The sequence below is a fragment of the Triturus cristatus genome, chromosome 1_2 (genome assembly GCF_964204655.1).
Source record: "Triturus cristatus chromosome 1_2, aTriCri1.1, whole genome shotgun sequence".
Taxonomy (NCBI): domain Eukaryota; kingdom Metazoa; phylum Chordata; class Amphibia; order Caudata; family Salamandridae; genus Triturus; species Triturus cristatus.
In genome coordinates, this window is record NC_140580.1 from 558022228 (window position 1) to 558042088 (window position 19861).

General features: G+C 46.4%; 1 protein-coding gene across 2 annotated transcripts in view; it reads left to right on the forward strand.

The window, feature by feature from the left end:
• OGA (O-GlcNAcase) overlaps positions 1–19167 on the forward strand; it is a 476162-nt gene extending 456995 nt beyond the window's left edge. For both annotated transcript variants that reach the window (XM_085606452.1, XM_085606453.1), the window contains one exon: positions 17170–19167. In XM_085606452.1, the coding sequence (XP_085462578.1) occupies positions 17170–17306 (137 nt within the window). In that variant the 3' untranslated portion in view covers positions 17307–19167. The remainder of the gene's footprint in view (positions 1–17169) is intronic.
• Positions 19168–19861: the final 694 nt, after the last annotated feature.

Consider the following 19861-nt stretch of genomic DNA (forward strand, 5'->3'; position numbering starts at 1 on the left):
TGGGCGGCAGAGTTCGCCATCACCTGCTCCACTGGCGGTCCATAACATCGGACAGGTGGGTGCTGCAAATCGTCCGAAGGGGCTACTCCCTCCCCTTCGAGACGACCCCTCCAGCCATGCCACCGCAGCACCACCGTATCTCGGGGGATCATTTGCATCTTCTCCGCGAGGAAGTTTCGGCTCTCTTGGCCAAGGGGGCCGTCGAGCGCGTTTCGAGTCCAGCAGTAGGTCGTGGTTGTTATTCCCACTACTTTCTGGTTCCCAAGAAGGGCAAAGGGGGCCTACGCCCTATCTTGGACCTCCGGAACGTCAATGCCTTCCTCCGAAAGGAAAGGTTCAAGATGCTCACGTTGGCTCAGGTTTTAGCTGCCCTAGACCCTGGAGACTGGATGGTAGCGTTGGACTTGCAGGACGCATATTTCCATATCCCCGTCCTGCCGGCCCACCGGCGTTACCTGCGGTTCACGGTGGGCCAAGAGCACTTTCAGTTTACCGTGCTCCCCTTCGGCCTCACCAGTGCCCCTCGGGTGTTCACGAAAGTGATGGCGGTGGTCGCAGCTCATCTGCGCAGATCAGGGGTTCCAGTCTTCCCCTATCTCGACGACTGGTTGTTGAAGGCGGGCTCGCCCCAGGCAGTCGTCTCCCACCTCCAGACTACGGCGGATCTCCTGCATTTGCTGGGGTTTTCCATCAACGTGCCGAAGTCACACTTGAGTCCCTCTCAGAAGCTCCTCTTCATCGGAGCGGTTCTCGATTCGGCGCAGTTCCGGGTCCATCCACCGGAACAGCGGGTCCGGGATATACGGGCCCTGATTCCCATCTTTCGGCCTCTATCCCGGGTTTCGGTCAGGCTAGTGTTGCGGCTTCTGGGGCTGATGGCTTCCTGCATCCTACTAGTGCATCACGCCAGGCGGCGCATGCGGGCTCTGCAGTGGGACCTGAAGTTTCAGTGGGCCCAGCATCACGGCAACCTGTCCGACCATGTCTTGATCTCGGAGGGCACTGCACAGCAGTTGCAGTGGTGGTTCACGGACCGCGAGTGGGTCAAGGGCAAGAGCCTCTCCCTTCCCCAACCAGAGCATGTCGTAGTGACGGATGCGTCCCTCCTGGGATGGGGTGGCCATATGGGAGAGGCGGAGATCAGAGGCCTCTGGTCTCCGGCGGAGTCTCTTCTCCACATCAACCTGTTGGAGTTGAGAGCGATCCGGCTTGCACTGAAAGCCTTCCTTCCCTCTGTCAGGGGAAGTGTCGTGCAGGTGTTCACGGACAACACCACCGCCATGTGGTACTGCAACAAACAGGGCGGGGTGGGGTCGTGGACCCTTTGTCAGGAGGCTCTGCGCCTCTGGACATGGCTGGAACACCAGGGCGTCACCCTGGTGGTTCAACATCTGGCGGGTTCTCTGAACGCCAGAGCAGACGAACTCAGCCGCCGGTGCATGATGGATCACGAATGGCGTCTGAACTCCGAAGTGGCGCAAGGCCTCTTTCAGCAGTGGGGAGAGCCTTGGTTAGATCTATTCGCCACCGAAGAGAACGCGCAATGTCAGCAGTTCTGCGCGTTGGAATTTCCAAGGCGGCACTCGCTCGGCGACGCTTTTCGTCACGAGTGGAGTTGCGGTCTGTTGTACGCCTTTCCGCCTATACCACTTCTGCCCAGAGTGCTGAAGAAGATCAGGCACGACCGGGCCCAAGTCATCTTGGTGGCTCCGGATTGGGCACGAAGATACTGGTATCCCGAGCTACTCAGTCTGTTGACCGATCCCCCGATACGTCTGCCCCTTCGGGAGGATCTTCTGTCGCAGCAGCAGGGGACGGTTCTCCACCCGAACCTGTCCAGCCTCCACCTCCATGCGTGGAGATTGAGCGGCGGCAGTTGATGCCATTTGACTTGCCTCCTGAAGTCTGTGATATCATTCTGGCAGCCAGGCGTCCCTCCACAAAGTCGGTATACGCCTGCCGGTGGAACAAATTTGTGGCATGGTGCACAGCAAAGGCTGTGGATCCCCTTTCCGCCCCTCTTTCTGAGGTTCTCCTCTTCCTTCTTTCTCTGGCCCAGCAGGGCTCTGCCCTGGGCACCCTGAAAGGTTATCTTGCTGCCATCTCCGCCTTCTTGCGGCTTCCTGATCAGCCTTCTCTTTTCAAGTCCCCTGTGGTTACACGCTTTCTCAAAGGCATTACACATACGTTCCCTCCTGTCCCTTTTGTAATGCCTCAGTGGGACTTGAATCTGGTCTTGACATTCCTGATGTGCGCTCCCTTCGAGCCTCTTCACAATTGCCCTCTTCGTCTTTTGACTCTTAAGACTGCTTTTCTGGTAGCCATCACCTCGGCTAGACGGGTGAGTGAGCTCCAGGCTTTATCTTCAAAGCCTCCTTTTCTATCTGTTCATCCGGACAAGGTTGTCCTTCGGCCTCGTCCCTCCTTTCTTCCTAAAGTGGTGACTCCTTTTCACCTTGGGCAGTCTGTCACCTTGCCCACCTTCTTTCCGCCTCCGCATCCTTCCAAAGAGGAAGAGAGGCTCCACCGTCTGGACCCAAAACGTGCGCTCTCCTTTTATCTGGACCGCACAAAACAGTTCCGGGTGGACGACCAGCTTTTTGTTGGGTACGTGGGCGCTAAGAAGGGGAAAGCTGTGCACAAACGAACCATCTCTCGGTGGGTCGTTTTGTGTATAAAACTTTGCTATTCCTTGGCTAAAAAAGACCCTCCTGTTGGGCTGCGCGCCCATTCTACTCGGGCCACTGCGGCTACTACTGCCTTGGGACGGGGAGTCCCTTTGCAGGACATCTGTCAGGCGGCGACGTGGGCTTCGCTACACACGTTTGCCAGGCATTATTGCCTTGACAGCCAAGTCCGGAGGGATGGCTTCTTTGGCCGTTCTGTCCTCCAGGACTTTCTGGTGTGATCTTGGTTCGCAGACCCACCACCGGGGATGGTATTGCTTGGGTATCTATTCTAAGGTGAGGAATCTAACTAACGTGTTTCTTTCAGATGAACAAGTTACTTACCTTCGGTAACGATGTATCTGTAAGAAACATTAGTTAGTTAGATTCCTCACCGACCCTCCCATCCTCCCCGTTCTGCGAACTGACATCTAGGGTTAAGGTTATCCTTTTCAGGCCCCTAGATTTTATTTTTGGCACCAGTGTCGGTCTTTGCATGGCTCTGCGTTCCTGGCGCGGAAGGCTATGTACAAGAACTGACGTCAGCGCGCGAGGGCGGCGTCTAAGTACTCCGACGTCATCCCGGCGCACGACGCCGACGACGGACGCGGAGCCGCAGACGACGCCTAGCGACGCGCAAGGGGTATTGCTGACGAAAAATCTTCCGGATCCAGTCTGACGCCTGGGGATATTCTAAGGTGAGGAATCTAACTAACTAATGTTTCTTACAGATACATCGTTACCGAAGGTAAGTAACTTGTTCTTCAGCCTTCTTTCCCCCCCTACGTTCCCTTGGGGTCGGTGGGGTTCTGCTTGTGGGGGTTCCCCTGGCCTGGCAGGGGCACGGTTCTACCTGGTCCACAGATCTGGGCCCCTGTGGGGCCCTCGGTTCTGCTTTGGCTGGTGGGGTCCTTTTGCAGACCCTCCTTCCCAGGGGGTATTGCTAGGGTATCTATTCTACGTGAAGGAATCTGCGGCTAGTAGTCTCTATCAGATGTACGAGTTACTTACCTTCGGTAACGATGTATCTGGTAGAGACGATTCTAGCCGCAGATTCCTTCACGGCCCGCCCTTCCTCCCCTATTCTGCGAGGACCCTTGGGTTGTCTTCGGTACTCGCCTCCTGGTGGGGAGCTGTGTCTCCTGTGAGTGCCTTCCTTGTTCTTGAAGGGTGGCTCCGTCTGGGGCTGGTTCATTCCTCCCTTGGTTCTTTGAAGGATGGGGTTTTGGTGCGCCGGTGCCCTGCTGCTCTGGCTATTCCAGGTATGGGGGGATTGCTTCTTTCCTTGTCCTCCCTCCCCTCCCTTCCTTCCATTGCTATCCTCTGGTTTGAGGGTCTTCTGGCCGTGTCTTGCCCTTGTCCTTGTGTGTGGTTGCCCTCTAGGTTGGGGTGGTTTGTTGTCCCGGTCTGTCTTGGGACTGGTCCCATTCCTTGCTCAGGAAGAGGAGGGTGGGCTTCCTACGTGTGCCATGACTTTTATGCCTGTTCTTCCCTTCGGGGCACAGGGATGGGAGTTTGTCTATGTGCGGGCAGGGTGGCTGCGCAGGTTTCTGCTTGTTCTTCTTTCCCTGCCCTTGGGGTCTGCGGTGTTGGCACTACCCAGGTGGTGGTGTTAGTCACAGTTTCTTTCCAATTTTTTCTGCTCTTGGCACAGTTTCCCTGCTCCCATGGTTTTTTATCTGGTGGTTCCGCATTGTGGTGTGGAAAAGTTATTCGAAGAAAACTGGTGTGGGCACGCCGGTGCGGGTTTTATGTGACCTCGCTGACGTCACGTACGCGGACGACGCCTGTGCGGAGTCACGTGATATCTCCCTGACCCCGGCGCGCAAGGATGCTGTGGCAAAAAGTTTCCGGATCCAGTCTCACGCCTGGGGATAATTCTACGTGAAGGAATATGTGGCTGGAATCGTCTCTACCAGATACATCGTTACTGAAGGCAAGTAACTTACTTCACAGCTCCTATTGGCACTTTCGGTGCCTCTGCGGCCACTCCCTTCGGATGTGTCTTTTTTTTACTGGGCACCACCCTACTCTGTCTCCTGTGCCTGCGGGACAGCTCCTCTGATGCAGGTTGTCCCAGGTGCTGCACCCTGCTTCTCTGTATTTCGTGGGTCAGTTCTCACCTTGACCTTCAAGCTCCCTGGTTGGGCAGTTCCATGCTCATTTTAGCTTTCGCTGTGGCTGTCTTCTCTGTGCATGTTTTAGTTGTGGTCTGCTTCAGCATGCTTCACAGTGATACTATTTGCCCCGTCACACCTTTTGGTGACTAGGTGTGCCCTTGGTGTGTCTTGTTCCCGCCTGCTCTTCTAAAATGTTGCTCAGTTCCTGCCCTTCGCTTCCTGCCTGTGGTCTCTCCAGCCTCCCTTGCGTGGGCTGGCCTGGTAGGCTCTGGTTACATTTCTTCTTGTTTTCCTCTAGCTTTCGTTGGTGTTCACTTAATGCATCATTGAGCTCGGAGTATTCCTTCTCCCTCCTTCGTTCTGGACTCTCTCTTCTGTTCTGGAATATGGCTAGTGCTCCTTCGTTCTGGACTCTCTCTTCTGGAATATGGCTAGTGCTGTTGATTCATCTCATACTCTTACGGGTATGATGTCGTGCTATTCTGGCAGTTTGGTATGTCTTGTCTTTTGCTCTTTCGAGCTACTTGGGTTGCTGTCTGGCTGTTCCGCCACAGCCTTCCCCATGGTCCGTCACTCTTTTGCCGGCTCAGTGCTTCTGGCACTTTCTGTTGTTCTGTCACAGACCCACCTCCCCCTGGGGGTATGGCTGTGGTGTCAATTCTAAGTTAAGGACTCTGCGGCTAGATGTCTCTATCAGATGTACAAGTTACTTACCTTCTGTAAAAAAGTATCTGGTAGAGACGTCGTCTAGCCGCAGATTCCTTAACGCCCACCCATCTTCCCCGTTCTGCGGGGACCTTGCCAGGTGGGTTTCTCCCCTTGCCTCTTTTCAGTTGCCATCGGTTTTCTTTCAGGGTGCTCACATTGTTGTGTCCTCTTTAAGAATTGCCATATGCGGCTGCCTCCCTCCAGGTGGCTTCTTTCCGGTAAAACGGTGCATTTTCATTCACCTTGATCGGGAGATTCTTCTTCTCCTGTTGCTTCCCTCCCTCCCACCTTCTCCATTGAGTCAGGACTCTTGTCTCCTCTATAGTCGCCTTCTTTGGGGATCTGCTGGGCTATGTTTCAGCCTTTCCTTGTTACAGGGGAATACCATTCTTTTCATACCTTCTCACAGTAGACTGTTCTTCCTATGTCCCGTCCTTGTTGGTCGGCACAGTTCTACATGGTAATAACAATCTATCTTGCCTATTGCGATTTCTTCCCTTGTTACTCAGCCTTTGGAGAGGGTCCATCGCTTTGCGGGGTTTTTTCTCAGAGCTTTGCTCTGCTTTTACTTCTCGTATATGTAGACAGTGTCTGATACTGTCTTTTATGATGGTGTTTTGCACCATCCACCGTCTTTCTTTTACTGATTTTTCATCCTTCGCACACGGTTCCCATACTTTCACAGTTTTGTTTATGGCTCCATGTTGTGCCGCGGAAAGGTTTCTCCACAGAAAACGGACGTCCACGCGCCGGGAGGGACTTATTTGATCTCACTGACGTCACCTACGTGGACGACGTCCGGGTGGGGTCGTGTGGCGCCGTCCTCCAGCGCGCAGAGGTGCTGCTGCATAAAGTTTTCTGGATCCAGTCTGACGCATCAGGATATTCCAAGTTAAGGAATCTGCAGCTAAACAACGTCTCTACCAGATACACCGTTTCCGAAGGTGAGTAACTCATACTTTATTACCAAACACATGCAACTACACAAACTGCAGAGCTACCAGTGACACAACTGCAACCTGGAACATCAGTCAAAAAGCAAAAGCCTTGAACTAGACTAAAAAGGAGAAATAAATCATTACAATTGCAATTGACATGAAATAAAACAAGTAATAGTATAACACACATCACTAGCCAAATGGCCAATCTGCCACCAAGGGGGATAAAAAAACAGCCAAAATTAAATAATTACTGATGCCCCATCACATAGGGGCAACCCTTACCCAAGGGGACACCCCCAAACATAAATATATGCATATCCCTGGTGCTAGTGGGTTGTCTCCCCAACTCTACAACATGCCACTCCATTCTACGCTTCTCTGCTCTACGCCATTGTACAACACTGTATGACAGGCCACTCTCACACCACACTCCTCTCTGACACTCCACGACACGCTACTTCACTCTATTCCTTCTCCACTGTACTACACAATGTACGCCACTGCACTTTACTCCCCTCCATTGTAAGACACTGTATGACACGCCACTCTGACACATCACTCCACTCTACAATACGCCACTCCACCCCGACACACCCGGCTCTATGCCAGATACTCTTGATACGACACACTATGCCACTCCATTATACTCTGATCTATGACTCTACCACACTATACTCTATATATGGCACTACTCAACTCTGCTGTGTGGCATTAAACAGCACTCTATTGCACGACACACTACTCCACGCCACTCCCTCTACGCCAGTCCACACTACTCCACTGTACTCTGCTACTCCACTCTACACCATTGTGTGCTCACATCCTCGATTAGACACTGTACAACATGACACTCCCCTCTACGATTCAGCACAGCACAATTCCACTCTACAGCACACCCCTTTACTCAATGCCACTCCACTCTACCACTTCACTCTACCACTTCACTACCTCTACGCCTCTAAACCCCACTTTACTCCACTCTACTCAGATACTCTACTCCACTATACTCAACTACTCTATTGTGTGCCACTGAACTCTACCACACTCTATGCAACTTCACTCTGCTCCACGCTATTCCACTCTACGCCACTCCACTCACCTCCACTGTAAGACACGACACGTTTCTCTGACACGACACTCCACTATATGACATGCTACTCCACTCCAGTCTATGACACGCCCCTCCGTACAACTCCTCTCTATGCCGCTCCACAACACTATAAGACACTGCACTCTGATACTCCACTCTACGACTATCTATGCCTCTCCACCACACTCTAAGACACTACATTCTATGCCACTTTACTCCATTGTACGACACTGCACTCTGCGTCGCTCTACTACACTCTATACCCCTTCATTCTACCACACTGTACTCCACTCAGACACCCATAAGCAATCCTTTTGGTTATCTTTGTACTCCCCTGGAAACATCAAGGTAGAGCCCCACGCTAATAGAAAAGCTCTATTTTATTTATAAAAAGACAACCGGTCTATACTGAGAGTTTAATTGCAATTGAATATTAAGAATGTTTTTTAAAAAACAATCATACCAATTTTAAAATGTTTGTTTACGTACAGGTAAAAATTCAATATATCAGTCCCCTTCACAATGTCTTTTTTTTAATCCGGACCAACAATACAAAGACAGTTCATTGCTTAAATACATAGACCCAAACAAACAGTGAGTATACAATAGACACACATATGTCTTCGAATTACTAATCTGTTCTGGTCATTGTTCATAGTATCTATGAATCATTGATATCTACTGTATCATTCAATGCCTATCAGATTCTGTGTTAAAATTTCTGACACTCCACTGTACGCAACTCCCTCAATACCACTCCACCTCACTTTACTCTGACACACTTCTCCACTCCACTGTACTCTACAACACGCCACTCTAGAATACCACTCCACTGTATGCCCCTCCACTCTAAAACACTACACTCCTCTCTGTATGTCACTTGACTCACTATGCGCCACGCCACTCTAGAAGAATCTACTCAACTGTATGCCACTCCACTACCACACCACACCTTACGACATTTCACTGTATGACACACTCCTCGACTCTACTGTACAGCACTCATTTCCACTGTACTAAACTATGTGCCATTCTATGACACTCTAAACAACGTAATAACACTCCAGTCTTCTCCACGACACTCCAATCTACTCCACGACACGACTCCACAACACGTCACTCTGCGAGACTCCAGTATTCAACACTCTCTTACACTGTACACCACTCTACTCCACTCTTTGCCACTCCGCTGTACACCATACACCACTGTGTTCCACTCGACGCTCCACTATATTTTGAACACATTTTTATTAAAAAAAATATAATGATTGGAATTCAATGGAAAAAACAAACAGTTACGGCTAAGATTTTGTATACAAAACCAACTTAAAATACACAAACCTTAGAAATTCTGAAGTTATAACTTTAAATGTTGTAGTGTGAATCTTTTCTGAATTCACACGATGTCCATTATTCTGCTATCTAGTGGTTGGGAGACCGGAAATCGGCTCCTGTATATTGGTCCCTTTTCTGTTATTGGTCCCGTTTTGTTTTTTTATGTATCCAGTAACCGTACCATTTGGTGCTTAGTCCAACCTCTCCTGATTTCATACGCCTATCCCGGAAGTCTCTGTGTGTGTTTGCCATCATCAGATCCTTTTTTCTGTTTTTGGGTCTGGAAGCATCACTCACCAATCTCCAAGGCTCAGCGATCGTCAAAAGAAGGATATTCTGAAGGTTCTTCAAAAGCAACGGTGAAGTTCTAGAGGAAAACCATTGATACAGTGATTGAAAGAGGAATCTAATTTGAGAAAATCCAGTGGTGTTATTTTTTGTCTTCTCTCGGCGAAGTATGGGGAGTACGGGGAAGGCTGGTGAATGCATTGGCAGGTAGCCCCCTACTCTGAGTGATATGGAGAAGACACCCTTTCGCTTCTGTCTGGAGTTTCACCACAAGTTTGGCCAGAAGAATAATCATCAGGCGTGCAACATTTGCCTACCAAGAGACCACAGTACCAGTAATTGCAAGGCCTGTGCGAAATTCAAGCCCAAGACTTTAAGAACAAGGGAGAAACAAACACAAGCACACTGTCATGCAGTGACAGAAGGAAATTCCATTGCTGAGGGACCTGGATTTGTTGAGTGAGGAGGAAGACAAAGTTGCTGAGAGTGAGGGCTTGGATTTCGAAAAGGAAGAAATCTACATCGAGCGAGAACACAAACGCAAGGATAAGTGCCGCAGGTAACATTAAAGAAGCTGAGTGGCAGGTGAGTAACATACACCGGACTGTAGAGCCCAAGAAGCTGCCTCGGCACCAAAGTTCTTGCCCACCAAAAGCAAGCCAAAGTCAAAAGAACCCTCCGGATCCCACACCATGGACACCGCAGGCAGACGAGCAGCTGAAAAGAAGCCGGCGTTGAAGGACGACCGAAGTCCGAAAAGGCTAAGAAAGGGGCAGTCAAAACACTGGTATCCAAGGCCTCAACGTCAAAAAAAGACATCGACGTCGAAGAGCACTCAATTGAACGAAAGACAAGTTTTCTCGAGGCAGAAATGTACGCAATCTACCAGAAGGATTTTGATGCATCGTTCCGAGGTTTCCATATCCCTTCGAAACCTTTGACAGAGAACACAAAAAAGGACAAAGACTTTCAGGAACTGAAGCCTCCAGTGACTCCAGTGCCGCAGGAGTAAGAGGATCAAGAGATATTCTACGAGGAACAGGATCCAGAGTCATAGAATCAGTTTCAGGATACCAACGGGTCGGAATTCCCCAATGGCAGGATCTTCACACTGATTCTCCGAAGGGGTGAATAGAGTTTGACACATACATGTCAAGACTTTTGACTCTGGACGATATTTCTATGTGCAATCGGCTAATATAGAGGGCTGCTGAGAAGTATTGTGTCCAATTGGAGGAGAAGCCTCAAACATGTTTTTTACTAGAGGCATTGCTACCCTCACAGTTAGTCAGTATATGCCCATGCCCCCAAATATTCTGGAGCAGGGGGGAGAGGCCTTCAAGGAACCTGTAACTTGCAGGTCTGTGACAGCCAGGGTTGAAAAGAAGTATAAACACTCCTCCAAAGACCCTGCATACATCAGAGACAATGTGCCAACAGATTCGATCATCGCAGCCACTGCCAGGAAAAGGGCAAACCTTCCAACTACCTCTCGACAATTTGAGTAAGAGGGTGGATGTGGTGGAGAGGAAGTTTGAAATGGTAGCATCGACCCAATGGTGCATTGCAAACTCAAATGCCCTGCTCAATAGATATGCCTGCCAACACTGGGAAGTGATGGCAGAGTTAATGAAGCACCTACTAAAACAATATCGACGGAGAGCGGCATCCCTCTCAGAAGAAGAGAAAATGATAGTCACTAAGTGTTTAAAATCGGCACTAGACACCGCAGGCAAATGATGGCCGGGATAACCCTAAGAAGACGCCTGGCTGTGGGCGGTCGGGCTTCAAAAATGAAGGTCAAGCAAACATCATCAAAACCTCATTCACCGGGGAGCATCTTTTTTGGAGCGCAGTGGATGATACACTGCAGCAGCTGAAAAATAATGATACAACAGAATCGATGAGAGCCCTATCGTTCGGAGGGCAACAGAGAAGAGTAAGTATAACCAGCAGAAGACTGGTGGGAAGAGGGGGCTTTCAAAGTGCTGTTACACACCAGAGCTTCAAAGGCGCAAGCCAAGTGCAGACACCGACACAACTGTGGCAGTACCATGCGCCTCAGAGACAACCATTTCATGGGCAAGCGAGCGAGAGGAAAAGACAGCCACCGAGAGGGGTAGCTGCCCAGCTAGCAAGTGACTTGAAATGTCAAAATTCCCAACCACACACAGCACCTGTAGGGAGGGGATAAGGGCCTTCTTCCATGAGTGGATGGAGGTCACTTTAGGCAAGTGGATACTCAACATCCTCCAACACGGCTATTGCATAGAACTGGTCAAACACCCACCAGGGCAAGGACCAAAGAAAAGTACACATACAAGCGAAGAAAATGACTTTCTGCGATGAGGGGTTAGAGAATTGTTACAGAAAAATGCAATAGAGAGTTTTCCCCAGAAGGAGATCAGCCAGGGAAACTACTCGATATACTTCCTGGTACCAAAACCAGACTGGTCATAACGACCTATACTAGACCTTTGTTTCTTAAACAAGTTCATAAAGACTTGGAGGTGAAAGATGTCGTTCCGCAGCTGCGGCAGGGAGATTATATGACAAACTAAAGACCTAAAAGATGCATATCTACACACCCCAATGAACCACAAGCACAAAAAATGATTGCACTTCGTAACATACAAAACACACTGCCAATTCAGGGTGCTGTCATTTGGAATAAATTCAGCACCCAGAGTGTTTACGAAATGGTTGGCAGCAGTTGTGGCACAGCTGATAAGGAAAGGAATACACATGTACCCTTACCTAGACGACTGGCTGGTAAACTCAAACTCTACACAAATGCAGAAACCGCATAAAAACAGTGATGACAAAACTCGACTGACCTGGGTTTTCCATAAACATGGAAAATTAGTCACCCACACCAGAACAGGGGAAGCTCAAGAATCAACACAGCAGAAGCAAAAGCGTACCATTGCGAAAAGAGGACACTAGCGATGATACAAGAAGATCGCTGTAACCAGAAGAGTCAGTTTCTTACAGTGAGCACTGTAAGGAAGATGTACTGATAAGCTTTCTGCATATCACTAATATCCTATGCAAGTTTACACATGAGACCAATACAAGAATGGATCCAAAACCAGTGGTCACAAGCTACAGGGAGTTTGGAAGATCTAGTGCTTTTCACACAGTGCAGGAGGAAATGGCGTGGTGGAACAAGACTAGCATAACAGGAAGATCCTTCCCATCAACAACTCAATCAGTGTCTATCACTACGGACGCCTCGCATATGGGATGAGGAAGCTCAAAATCCGAGTGGTCTGGAGACCAGAAGAGGCAGACAATACATAAACTTACTGGCGCTAACAACAGTGTTCCTAGCCTTAAAACCCCCTCAGAAGCAGCTGTGGGGGAAATAAATACAAATTCAAACAGACAACACAACAGTATTCTACATCAACAAACAAGGAGGGCCAACATCATTTGCCCTATCAAGACTAGAACAAGAGATATTGAGATGGGCATCCAGAGACAGGCAACCATAACAGCGATACATCTACCAGGAATAGACTATGTAGAGTCCGACAAACTGAGAAAACAGGTATCCACTTCACACAAGTGGAATGCTGAATCAAACCGTAATCAAAAAGGTGTTCAAAAGGAGAGGGACACCAGAAATAGACCTATTCGCAACACCAGAAAATGCAAAATACCAACCCTTCATGTCCATATGTCCAGACCAAAACTCCCTAGGGAATGCACTATTGACAAACTGGTAGGGGAGATTTGCTCAAACGCCTCCCCTCCTCCCCACCCGTCCCACACCCTCCCCAATCCCACTGTTACCAGTAGTAATCAACGAATTAAGACTGTCGCAGGTGACTCTAATACTCCTCACTCCACAGTGGATGGGAAAGGCCTGGTTGTCAGACTTAATAGAGATGGCATACAACATTGTGCAGATCCTACCAATGTTACAAAATCTGCCCTCCATGCAAGGGAAGAAGATTTTCCACCCAGAACTGAGTACACTGGGTCTAGCAGGATGGCTCCTGAAGACAGAGTTCAGATACCTAGGACTTCCTGAAAGAGCAGTGGCGGTCCTCAGGGAAGCCACAAGATAGACAACCAGGAAATGCTACACAGCCAAGTGGGAGATGTGCACAAGATAGTGCAAGAGATCTAGCTCTTGCATGACGGTACACAAGGCACTACAGTTATCAGATACCTCATACACCTGCTAGACAACAAGCTAACCTATGCCTCACTAAAAGCGTATCTGGCGGTGATAGCGGCCTACACAAGGGAAAACATAGGAAAAAGCTTCTTCACTACATCCGTGATCTAAATATTTCTGGAAGGGGCCAAAAGAATAGCCTCACCAAAGAGTGCACCAACACCTACATGGAATCTAAATGTATGCTGTCATGACTTTAAAAGAAGTCTTTGAGCCACTCCTCAAGTCCACCCTAAACGTTGTCACACTTAACACAGCTTTTCTAATAGCAATGACATCACTTCATATTGAAGGGGAGTTGCAAGCACTCACCATTCAGAAACCATGCATGCAAATACACAAGGTCCGAGTGGTCATGATGACTAACCTACACTTCCTACCAACGGTCATATCCCACTCACATAAACCAGACAATCCAAATACCCAGTTTTTCCAAGAGCCTAAGACTCTGGCCGAAAGAGCACTACATATGCTGGGTGGTCGACGGGCAATAATCTATTATTTGGAAAAACAAAGCCAATCACAAAAGGGAAACAGCGCTTTGTTTCATTCTCTGACAGTAATAAAGGGAAACCAGTCACTAGGTACACCGTCGCAAGGTCAATTTACTCATGCAATCCAGGTGTCACAAGGGAACTGGTATACAGATAGAGACTAAACCAAGAGTACGTGCTACATGAAAGAAAGGGGCTGAAATAGCCTTGCTGGCAAATGTCAATTTAAATTACATATGTATGGCAGGAGAGGCACATGGGGTTCAGAGAGTACTGAAACATTTATTTACAAGCCCCCCCTCATCTCCAACCCAGCCTCCGCAGTGAAGAAAACTGCTATGAAGTAAATGCACAGCATGTGAATCCAGAAAAGATTCACGCTGCAAAACAAAATAGTTACCTGTAGTAGTAGTTTTGCAGCTTGAAGAATTTTCTGGATTCACATGTGTCCCACCTGCCTCACCAGGAAATGAGGCGAGCAAAGATTAACAAGGGACTTAAAGAATAGACAGCCAAGAGGAAGCCGACAAGACACCAAATAAACAGATGGTCACTGGAGAAAAAAGAAGCTGAAGATGACCACATGTGGAGGCTTCCGGGGCAAGGTTGTCTGATGTCAGGAAAGGTTTGAACTAAGCACGAAATGGTGGAGTCAATCAACGCACAACAAGCACATTAAAAAGAGTGAACATGAAATGGGACCAATATACAAGTGGAGAGTTCCAGACCCAACCACTAGATGGGCGGAATAATGCACAGCATGTGAATCCCGAAAATTCTTCAAGCTGCAAACAAAACTACTCCCACAGGTGAGCAAGTATGAATGTGTGACAGATGCAAAGCTGGATCTGAAGTTAATTACCTCTAACACCAGTTCTCTAGTGTTGCTTTCGTTCATGTATTCACATGCAAGCCTCCACTGACTTCTATAATGTGTAATCCTCACACTTGCGATCTGAAATCTCAGCTATAGTGGCTTCTAAGAGGGGGTAGGAGAACTCAGCACTTACACTTCATTGGCTGTAGTTTGGGTGCTTCTATCTTGGTTGTTAAGCCATATGACCATTTGAACACAGTATTTGCACACAGTTTATTGCTGTTTTAAAGTTACTGGAGACTCACAGCCTAACAAAGGAGAACATTCTTATTTAGGCTTCAGTGGGGAATGTGGGTGAACGATCTTTTGTCTGTTCAATTTTTGCATGCCTAAATTCGCTGGTACACTCCTTTGAGTAGCCGTGCGCTATGGAAATGTTTCATTAATTAATACATTCATTCAAGCATGTGTATATATGAATAATACCAACTCTGGAGAACTGGAGTTACAGGTAGGTAACTAATTTCTTCTAGTAAAGTGCATCTTTTACTCTTGAGCTAATCTCTTGGTGCTGAGAGTACTACTTGTTTAACATGTTGGACATCAAAGAATAGTTGTGGCCAGTTAGACAAATAAGCTTCTGAAAAGAATATTGTTTTAAATTCAGACTAATGGATAGGTGATCCTCAATCAGTCTAAAGCGCTAAAGGCTAGAACTCCAAATGTGGGCAGTCAGATTCAAAAAGAGCCACCCACCATAGTTTTTTTCTGAAAATAGAAGTATCACTAACCTATTTTGGTCTCCAATGATTCTGAGCCTTGGTGGGGAACGCCTTTGTGAACCTAGCAATTATTTTAACATTGAGTTTTAAACATAATAATGCATTCCAGTACAGGCAACCAGTCAGTTACTTGAATAACTAATGCACGGATTTTACTTTCGCTTTTTTAATTTTTTTATTATTTAACATAGTGCTGTTTTTTTCCCCCACGTTTTTATTGAGATTTTAAAATATATCGTCCAGGACAGTCCAACACCTTGAACAACCAGTTGAGTGACTTTTACATTATATCTGAAGCCCTTAAGGGCCTGCAGGGACTATACAGTTATGCAAGTATACCTGCATGATATTTTGCCGAACAGCAAACATTGATAGGATCAAGGCATTAGATAACAAATCCCATCCCATCCCACCCACCCTTACTGGAATATTGCGGAAAAGAGGTCACTTCATATTTGTGCTAAACCCTCAACAAACACCCACGGGTTGTTGTTGCTGAAGAAAATAGAGGAGTTGTTCAATAACCGGAGGGAAGTGGCCTCCTTGATGTCACAGGGTTAAGAAGCACTGGTGGAGGAGGCGTCTGTAAAGAGGCAGAGGAAAGAAGTCGATAGAGTAGGAGAATGCATTACAGGGTGTTTGAGGTTAATCACTTAGCGAGAGTCCATCCAGTCCCTTAGCTTAATCTATAAAGTACATGGCGTGGGTTAAAGGGGGTCTACTATCGTCCTCTGTAGTGCTTAAAATCTAGCACTAGGGAGTCCCATAGGGCTGCAGTTGATTTTGGACGTATGCCGAACCCTCCTCCATGTGGAGAGAACTGTTCTCTGCTTCTGCCCTGAAGATTGAGTCAGCCTTCCATGTAGCCCTGTTAGGGGCTGGGTGAGCAGATTTCCAGCGTATAGTTTTACTGTGTTTGTACAGGAGCAACCACCAATCCGAGAATTTTGTTGTGACCTTAGCCTTAGGGTACATGCCTAACAGTCAGGCCCCTGTGGTGGTCAGTTTCAGTTTCCTGGTGACTATTGAGAATGTGGTCTGTACTATGATCCAGAACACAAAGGAAGGGGCAGCCCCAGATAGCATGGTGGAAATCTGCAGGGGAGTGATGGCACTTAGCGCAGTCGAAGCGTGCCCCTGTGTATATGCAGCCGATTTTCTGTTATGAGGTACGCATGCCCTGTCGTTACATTCATCTGTATAAAGAGGAAGCAGGCATTTCTAGAGACTTTTCGTTGATATTCTGTCCCCTACCATTCCTTGTCATAAGCCTGCTTAGAGGTTCCCTCCCAGGATTCCCTAAGTAGTTGTATGGAAATGTGTATTTTTGTATTGCTCTAAGGAACCTAATTCACAAGTTTGCGCCCCTTCCCATGATGTGTAAAATTTGCAATAGTGTGTTGGTAGGGGTACACTCAGGTTTCTCATTCAAGTGTTGTCAAAAAGATACCCAGACCCTCTGCATCCACTGCAGAGGGTCACGGCTGGAGCAAATAGGCAGGCAGTGTCGGTAGAAATAAAGAGGCCAGGCGCATAACGTAACACTGGTTCTTATTTTTTTTATTTTTTTGCTACTTATGGGGAGTGTGGTAAAGCAGTATTTTTATATGTGCCACTTGGTAGCGTCTGACAGTGTATTGCTATTTTGTAGTATGTTTTGTACGTTCGTCTAATGGATATTATTCAAACAACGTCTCTGCTGGAGAGTTTTTACATTATTTTGCTTTTTTCTTCTGCAGGGTCTCGTGGTGCATTTTGTGAAGTGCGACCGGATGATAAAAGAATTCTAGATTTTTACAGCAAGTTGGGTTGTTTTGAAATAGCTAAAATGGAAGGATTTCCTAAGGATATCGTCATTCTCGGAAGAACTCTCTGACAACGTTTGAAAAAAGTGAATTCTACCCAATGGAGAAAGACGTTTTTTGTCGGTTATCTCAGTCGCTTATTGTGCATGATGGAACAACCTGTTGAGGTGATTGTGAAAAACCACCTGCACATTCTTTTACTTAAGATGTGGACGCTGGTAAATTCAAATGAAATCTTACACATGTGTGATGCCACAGATTGCGCTCTTAACATCACATCTTGTAAATGGTTGTTGAAGGAATGGATACATACTTAACGTTAATACATTGCCTTGTCATGCACATGTAAAATTGGAACTGTTCTTCGTTTTCATTGTGTATGTGAATGAACCCAGTCACATACCATGCAAAATGTTTTGTTGTGAAAGCCAGAACATATGATAGACAAGAATGGAACTGTATATCAGCAAGTCGAGACCAATGTATATTGGTAGATGGTCAAAATAGATTTGAAAAGATTAATATTTCAAGATTGGTTTCTAGGGACAGATGTGCACTTGCCTGTGGCAAAAGCCACACTGACTTTTTTGTACATTTCAGTGTATATAAATCTGTATGCTGATTAACTTGTGTTTACTGTTTTTGTATATTTTATTTCTTTTTAAGGCAAAGTTAGCAATCTTTTAAATAATGTATAGCCACCAAGTGGAATCTGCCTTTAGTCTCCATTCCTCTGCATTGTGTTTTCACATGCCTTATTTGGTTCCTAACAAAATGGGGGCTTCCCTTTGATTTCATTTGTGAAAGATTATAACCACTAATTGTTTAATTATGTTCATGCCAAAATGTTTTAAGACTGTCATGTTCTCATCCCGGGATTGCAGTTAACTGTTGTATTCTCTTTAAAATACTGTAGAAAAAGTCAAAATATTCATTCTTGGTGATATTATTTCGGATGTTCCCAAATATGTTGAAACCATAGTTTGAAGCACAGGTTAACTGAGGATATGTTCTCAATCCATCTGTGCACTACACTGTCACTTTATAGGTCAAGCTGAACACTTTCTTTTAGGAACCATTCCTTTAAGGAATCCTCAAATTCATTTTTGGGTGAAATGTAAACCTGGATTTCAGTTGTTTCCTATTCTCATGTATAAAACATTGTAAATAAACTCCTTGGAGTGATATTTAAATTAACTAGATTTTTTTTTAGTTGTTAAATTTCACCCTCTCGAGTTTTTGGCAATGGATTAGGAGGAAAAAAACACAATAGTGTTCAGTCTCATTTCAGAAGCAACCGTTGTCACGAAGTGGTACCACATGGTACCTTGCTATTCCATAACTCTGTAAATAACAATTGTATGATGTCAAACTAGAATGTCTCTAAGCACTTTCTTTTCTAAATTGTAGAATGTAAAACTTAAGAATTAAGTAAGCATTGCAGTCGCATGTTTTTATCCCATCCATATTCCTGCTCGCTTTTCGTTTGAGAAAGTCATTCTATACTATGTTAAGTTAGTTGACCTGAGTATGCTTACTTTTATACTTCTTTCTAAGTGCATGTTCCCTGGCAGTTTGCGATTTTCTCATGCGTCCCTTTATACCAAAGTACATTTATAAGTTCTGGCTGCAAAGCAGCATTCAGCGGGACACCTGTGGCCTTACCTTGGTAGAAAATTGCTACAGTCAAGTAGTCCTATGAATTTATCTAGTATCTTTACTGAACATTCAACTTATGTTGAAAGATAAAGAAGGCCAACACTTTGATCGCCTTCTTGAAATCTTTTCCATGATGTCACTTACATTTAGAAAGACTGGAGTGAAACTTCGTTAATCTGTTTTTAGATCAACTAAGTTATTTGTAGCAGAACACAGTCATCAGACCGTATTTCAAAACAATGCAACAGTATAATAAAACTTAAGTGAATACTGGCACTGTCCTGTCATTTTATGCCCCCCCCCCCAGTATTTTCTCTTCATAGTTATGGATGTGCAAACGACCCCTGGCTTTAACAGTGACAGTGTTCTTGGGATTGTTTTGTTAAAAAATAAATTGGAGATTCTCCTAGCTGTGACTCGTTACTATTCTTAACCCACAGCTCCCTACCACCTAGTGGCAAACATTGAAACAGTTTCTCGAAGTTGCTAAGACCCAACTTTTGGACGACCCAACTGGTTATCCTTGACCTCATTTACTGCATCATGTCCTCTTTTTCCACGTAAGTACATACCATCGCCATCTCCATTTTCCACTGTTCTATGTGGTATGTACTTAGCAACCCTATACTATTCTATTTTGGTTTCTTTGGCTCATGCAGTTTATGCTAAAACACTGCATTTCAGCCTTGCACAAAGTGCCACAAGCAGTTTTTTTTTTGCAGCCAACATGCATCTTTCTGTGTAATATTATGGCAAACAACCATCTTGTAGTGCATGCTGTCACTTAGTGTGTGACCCCTGGACTAATTTCCCTACATTTCTCCGTGGTGTGTGCATAGTGAAGGGAAACACCATGCAGATGGAGTTATTTTATGATACTTTAAGGTGGTAAGTATTGGCACTCAAAAACCTGGATGTGGTACCAAGCACATCGTCAGTCCATGAGGAAGCAAGTCATTCTATAGGG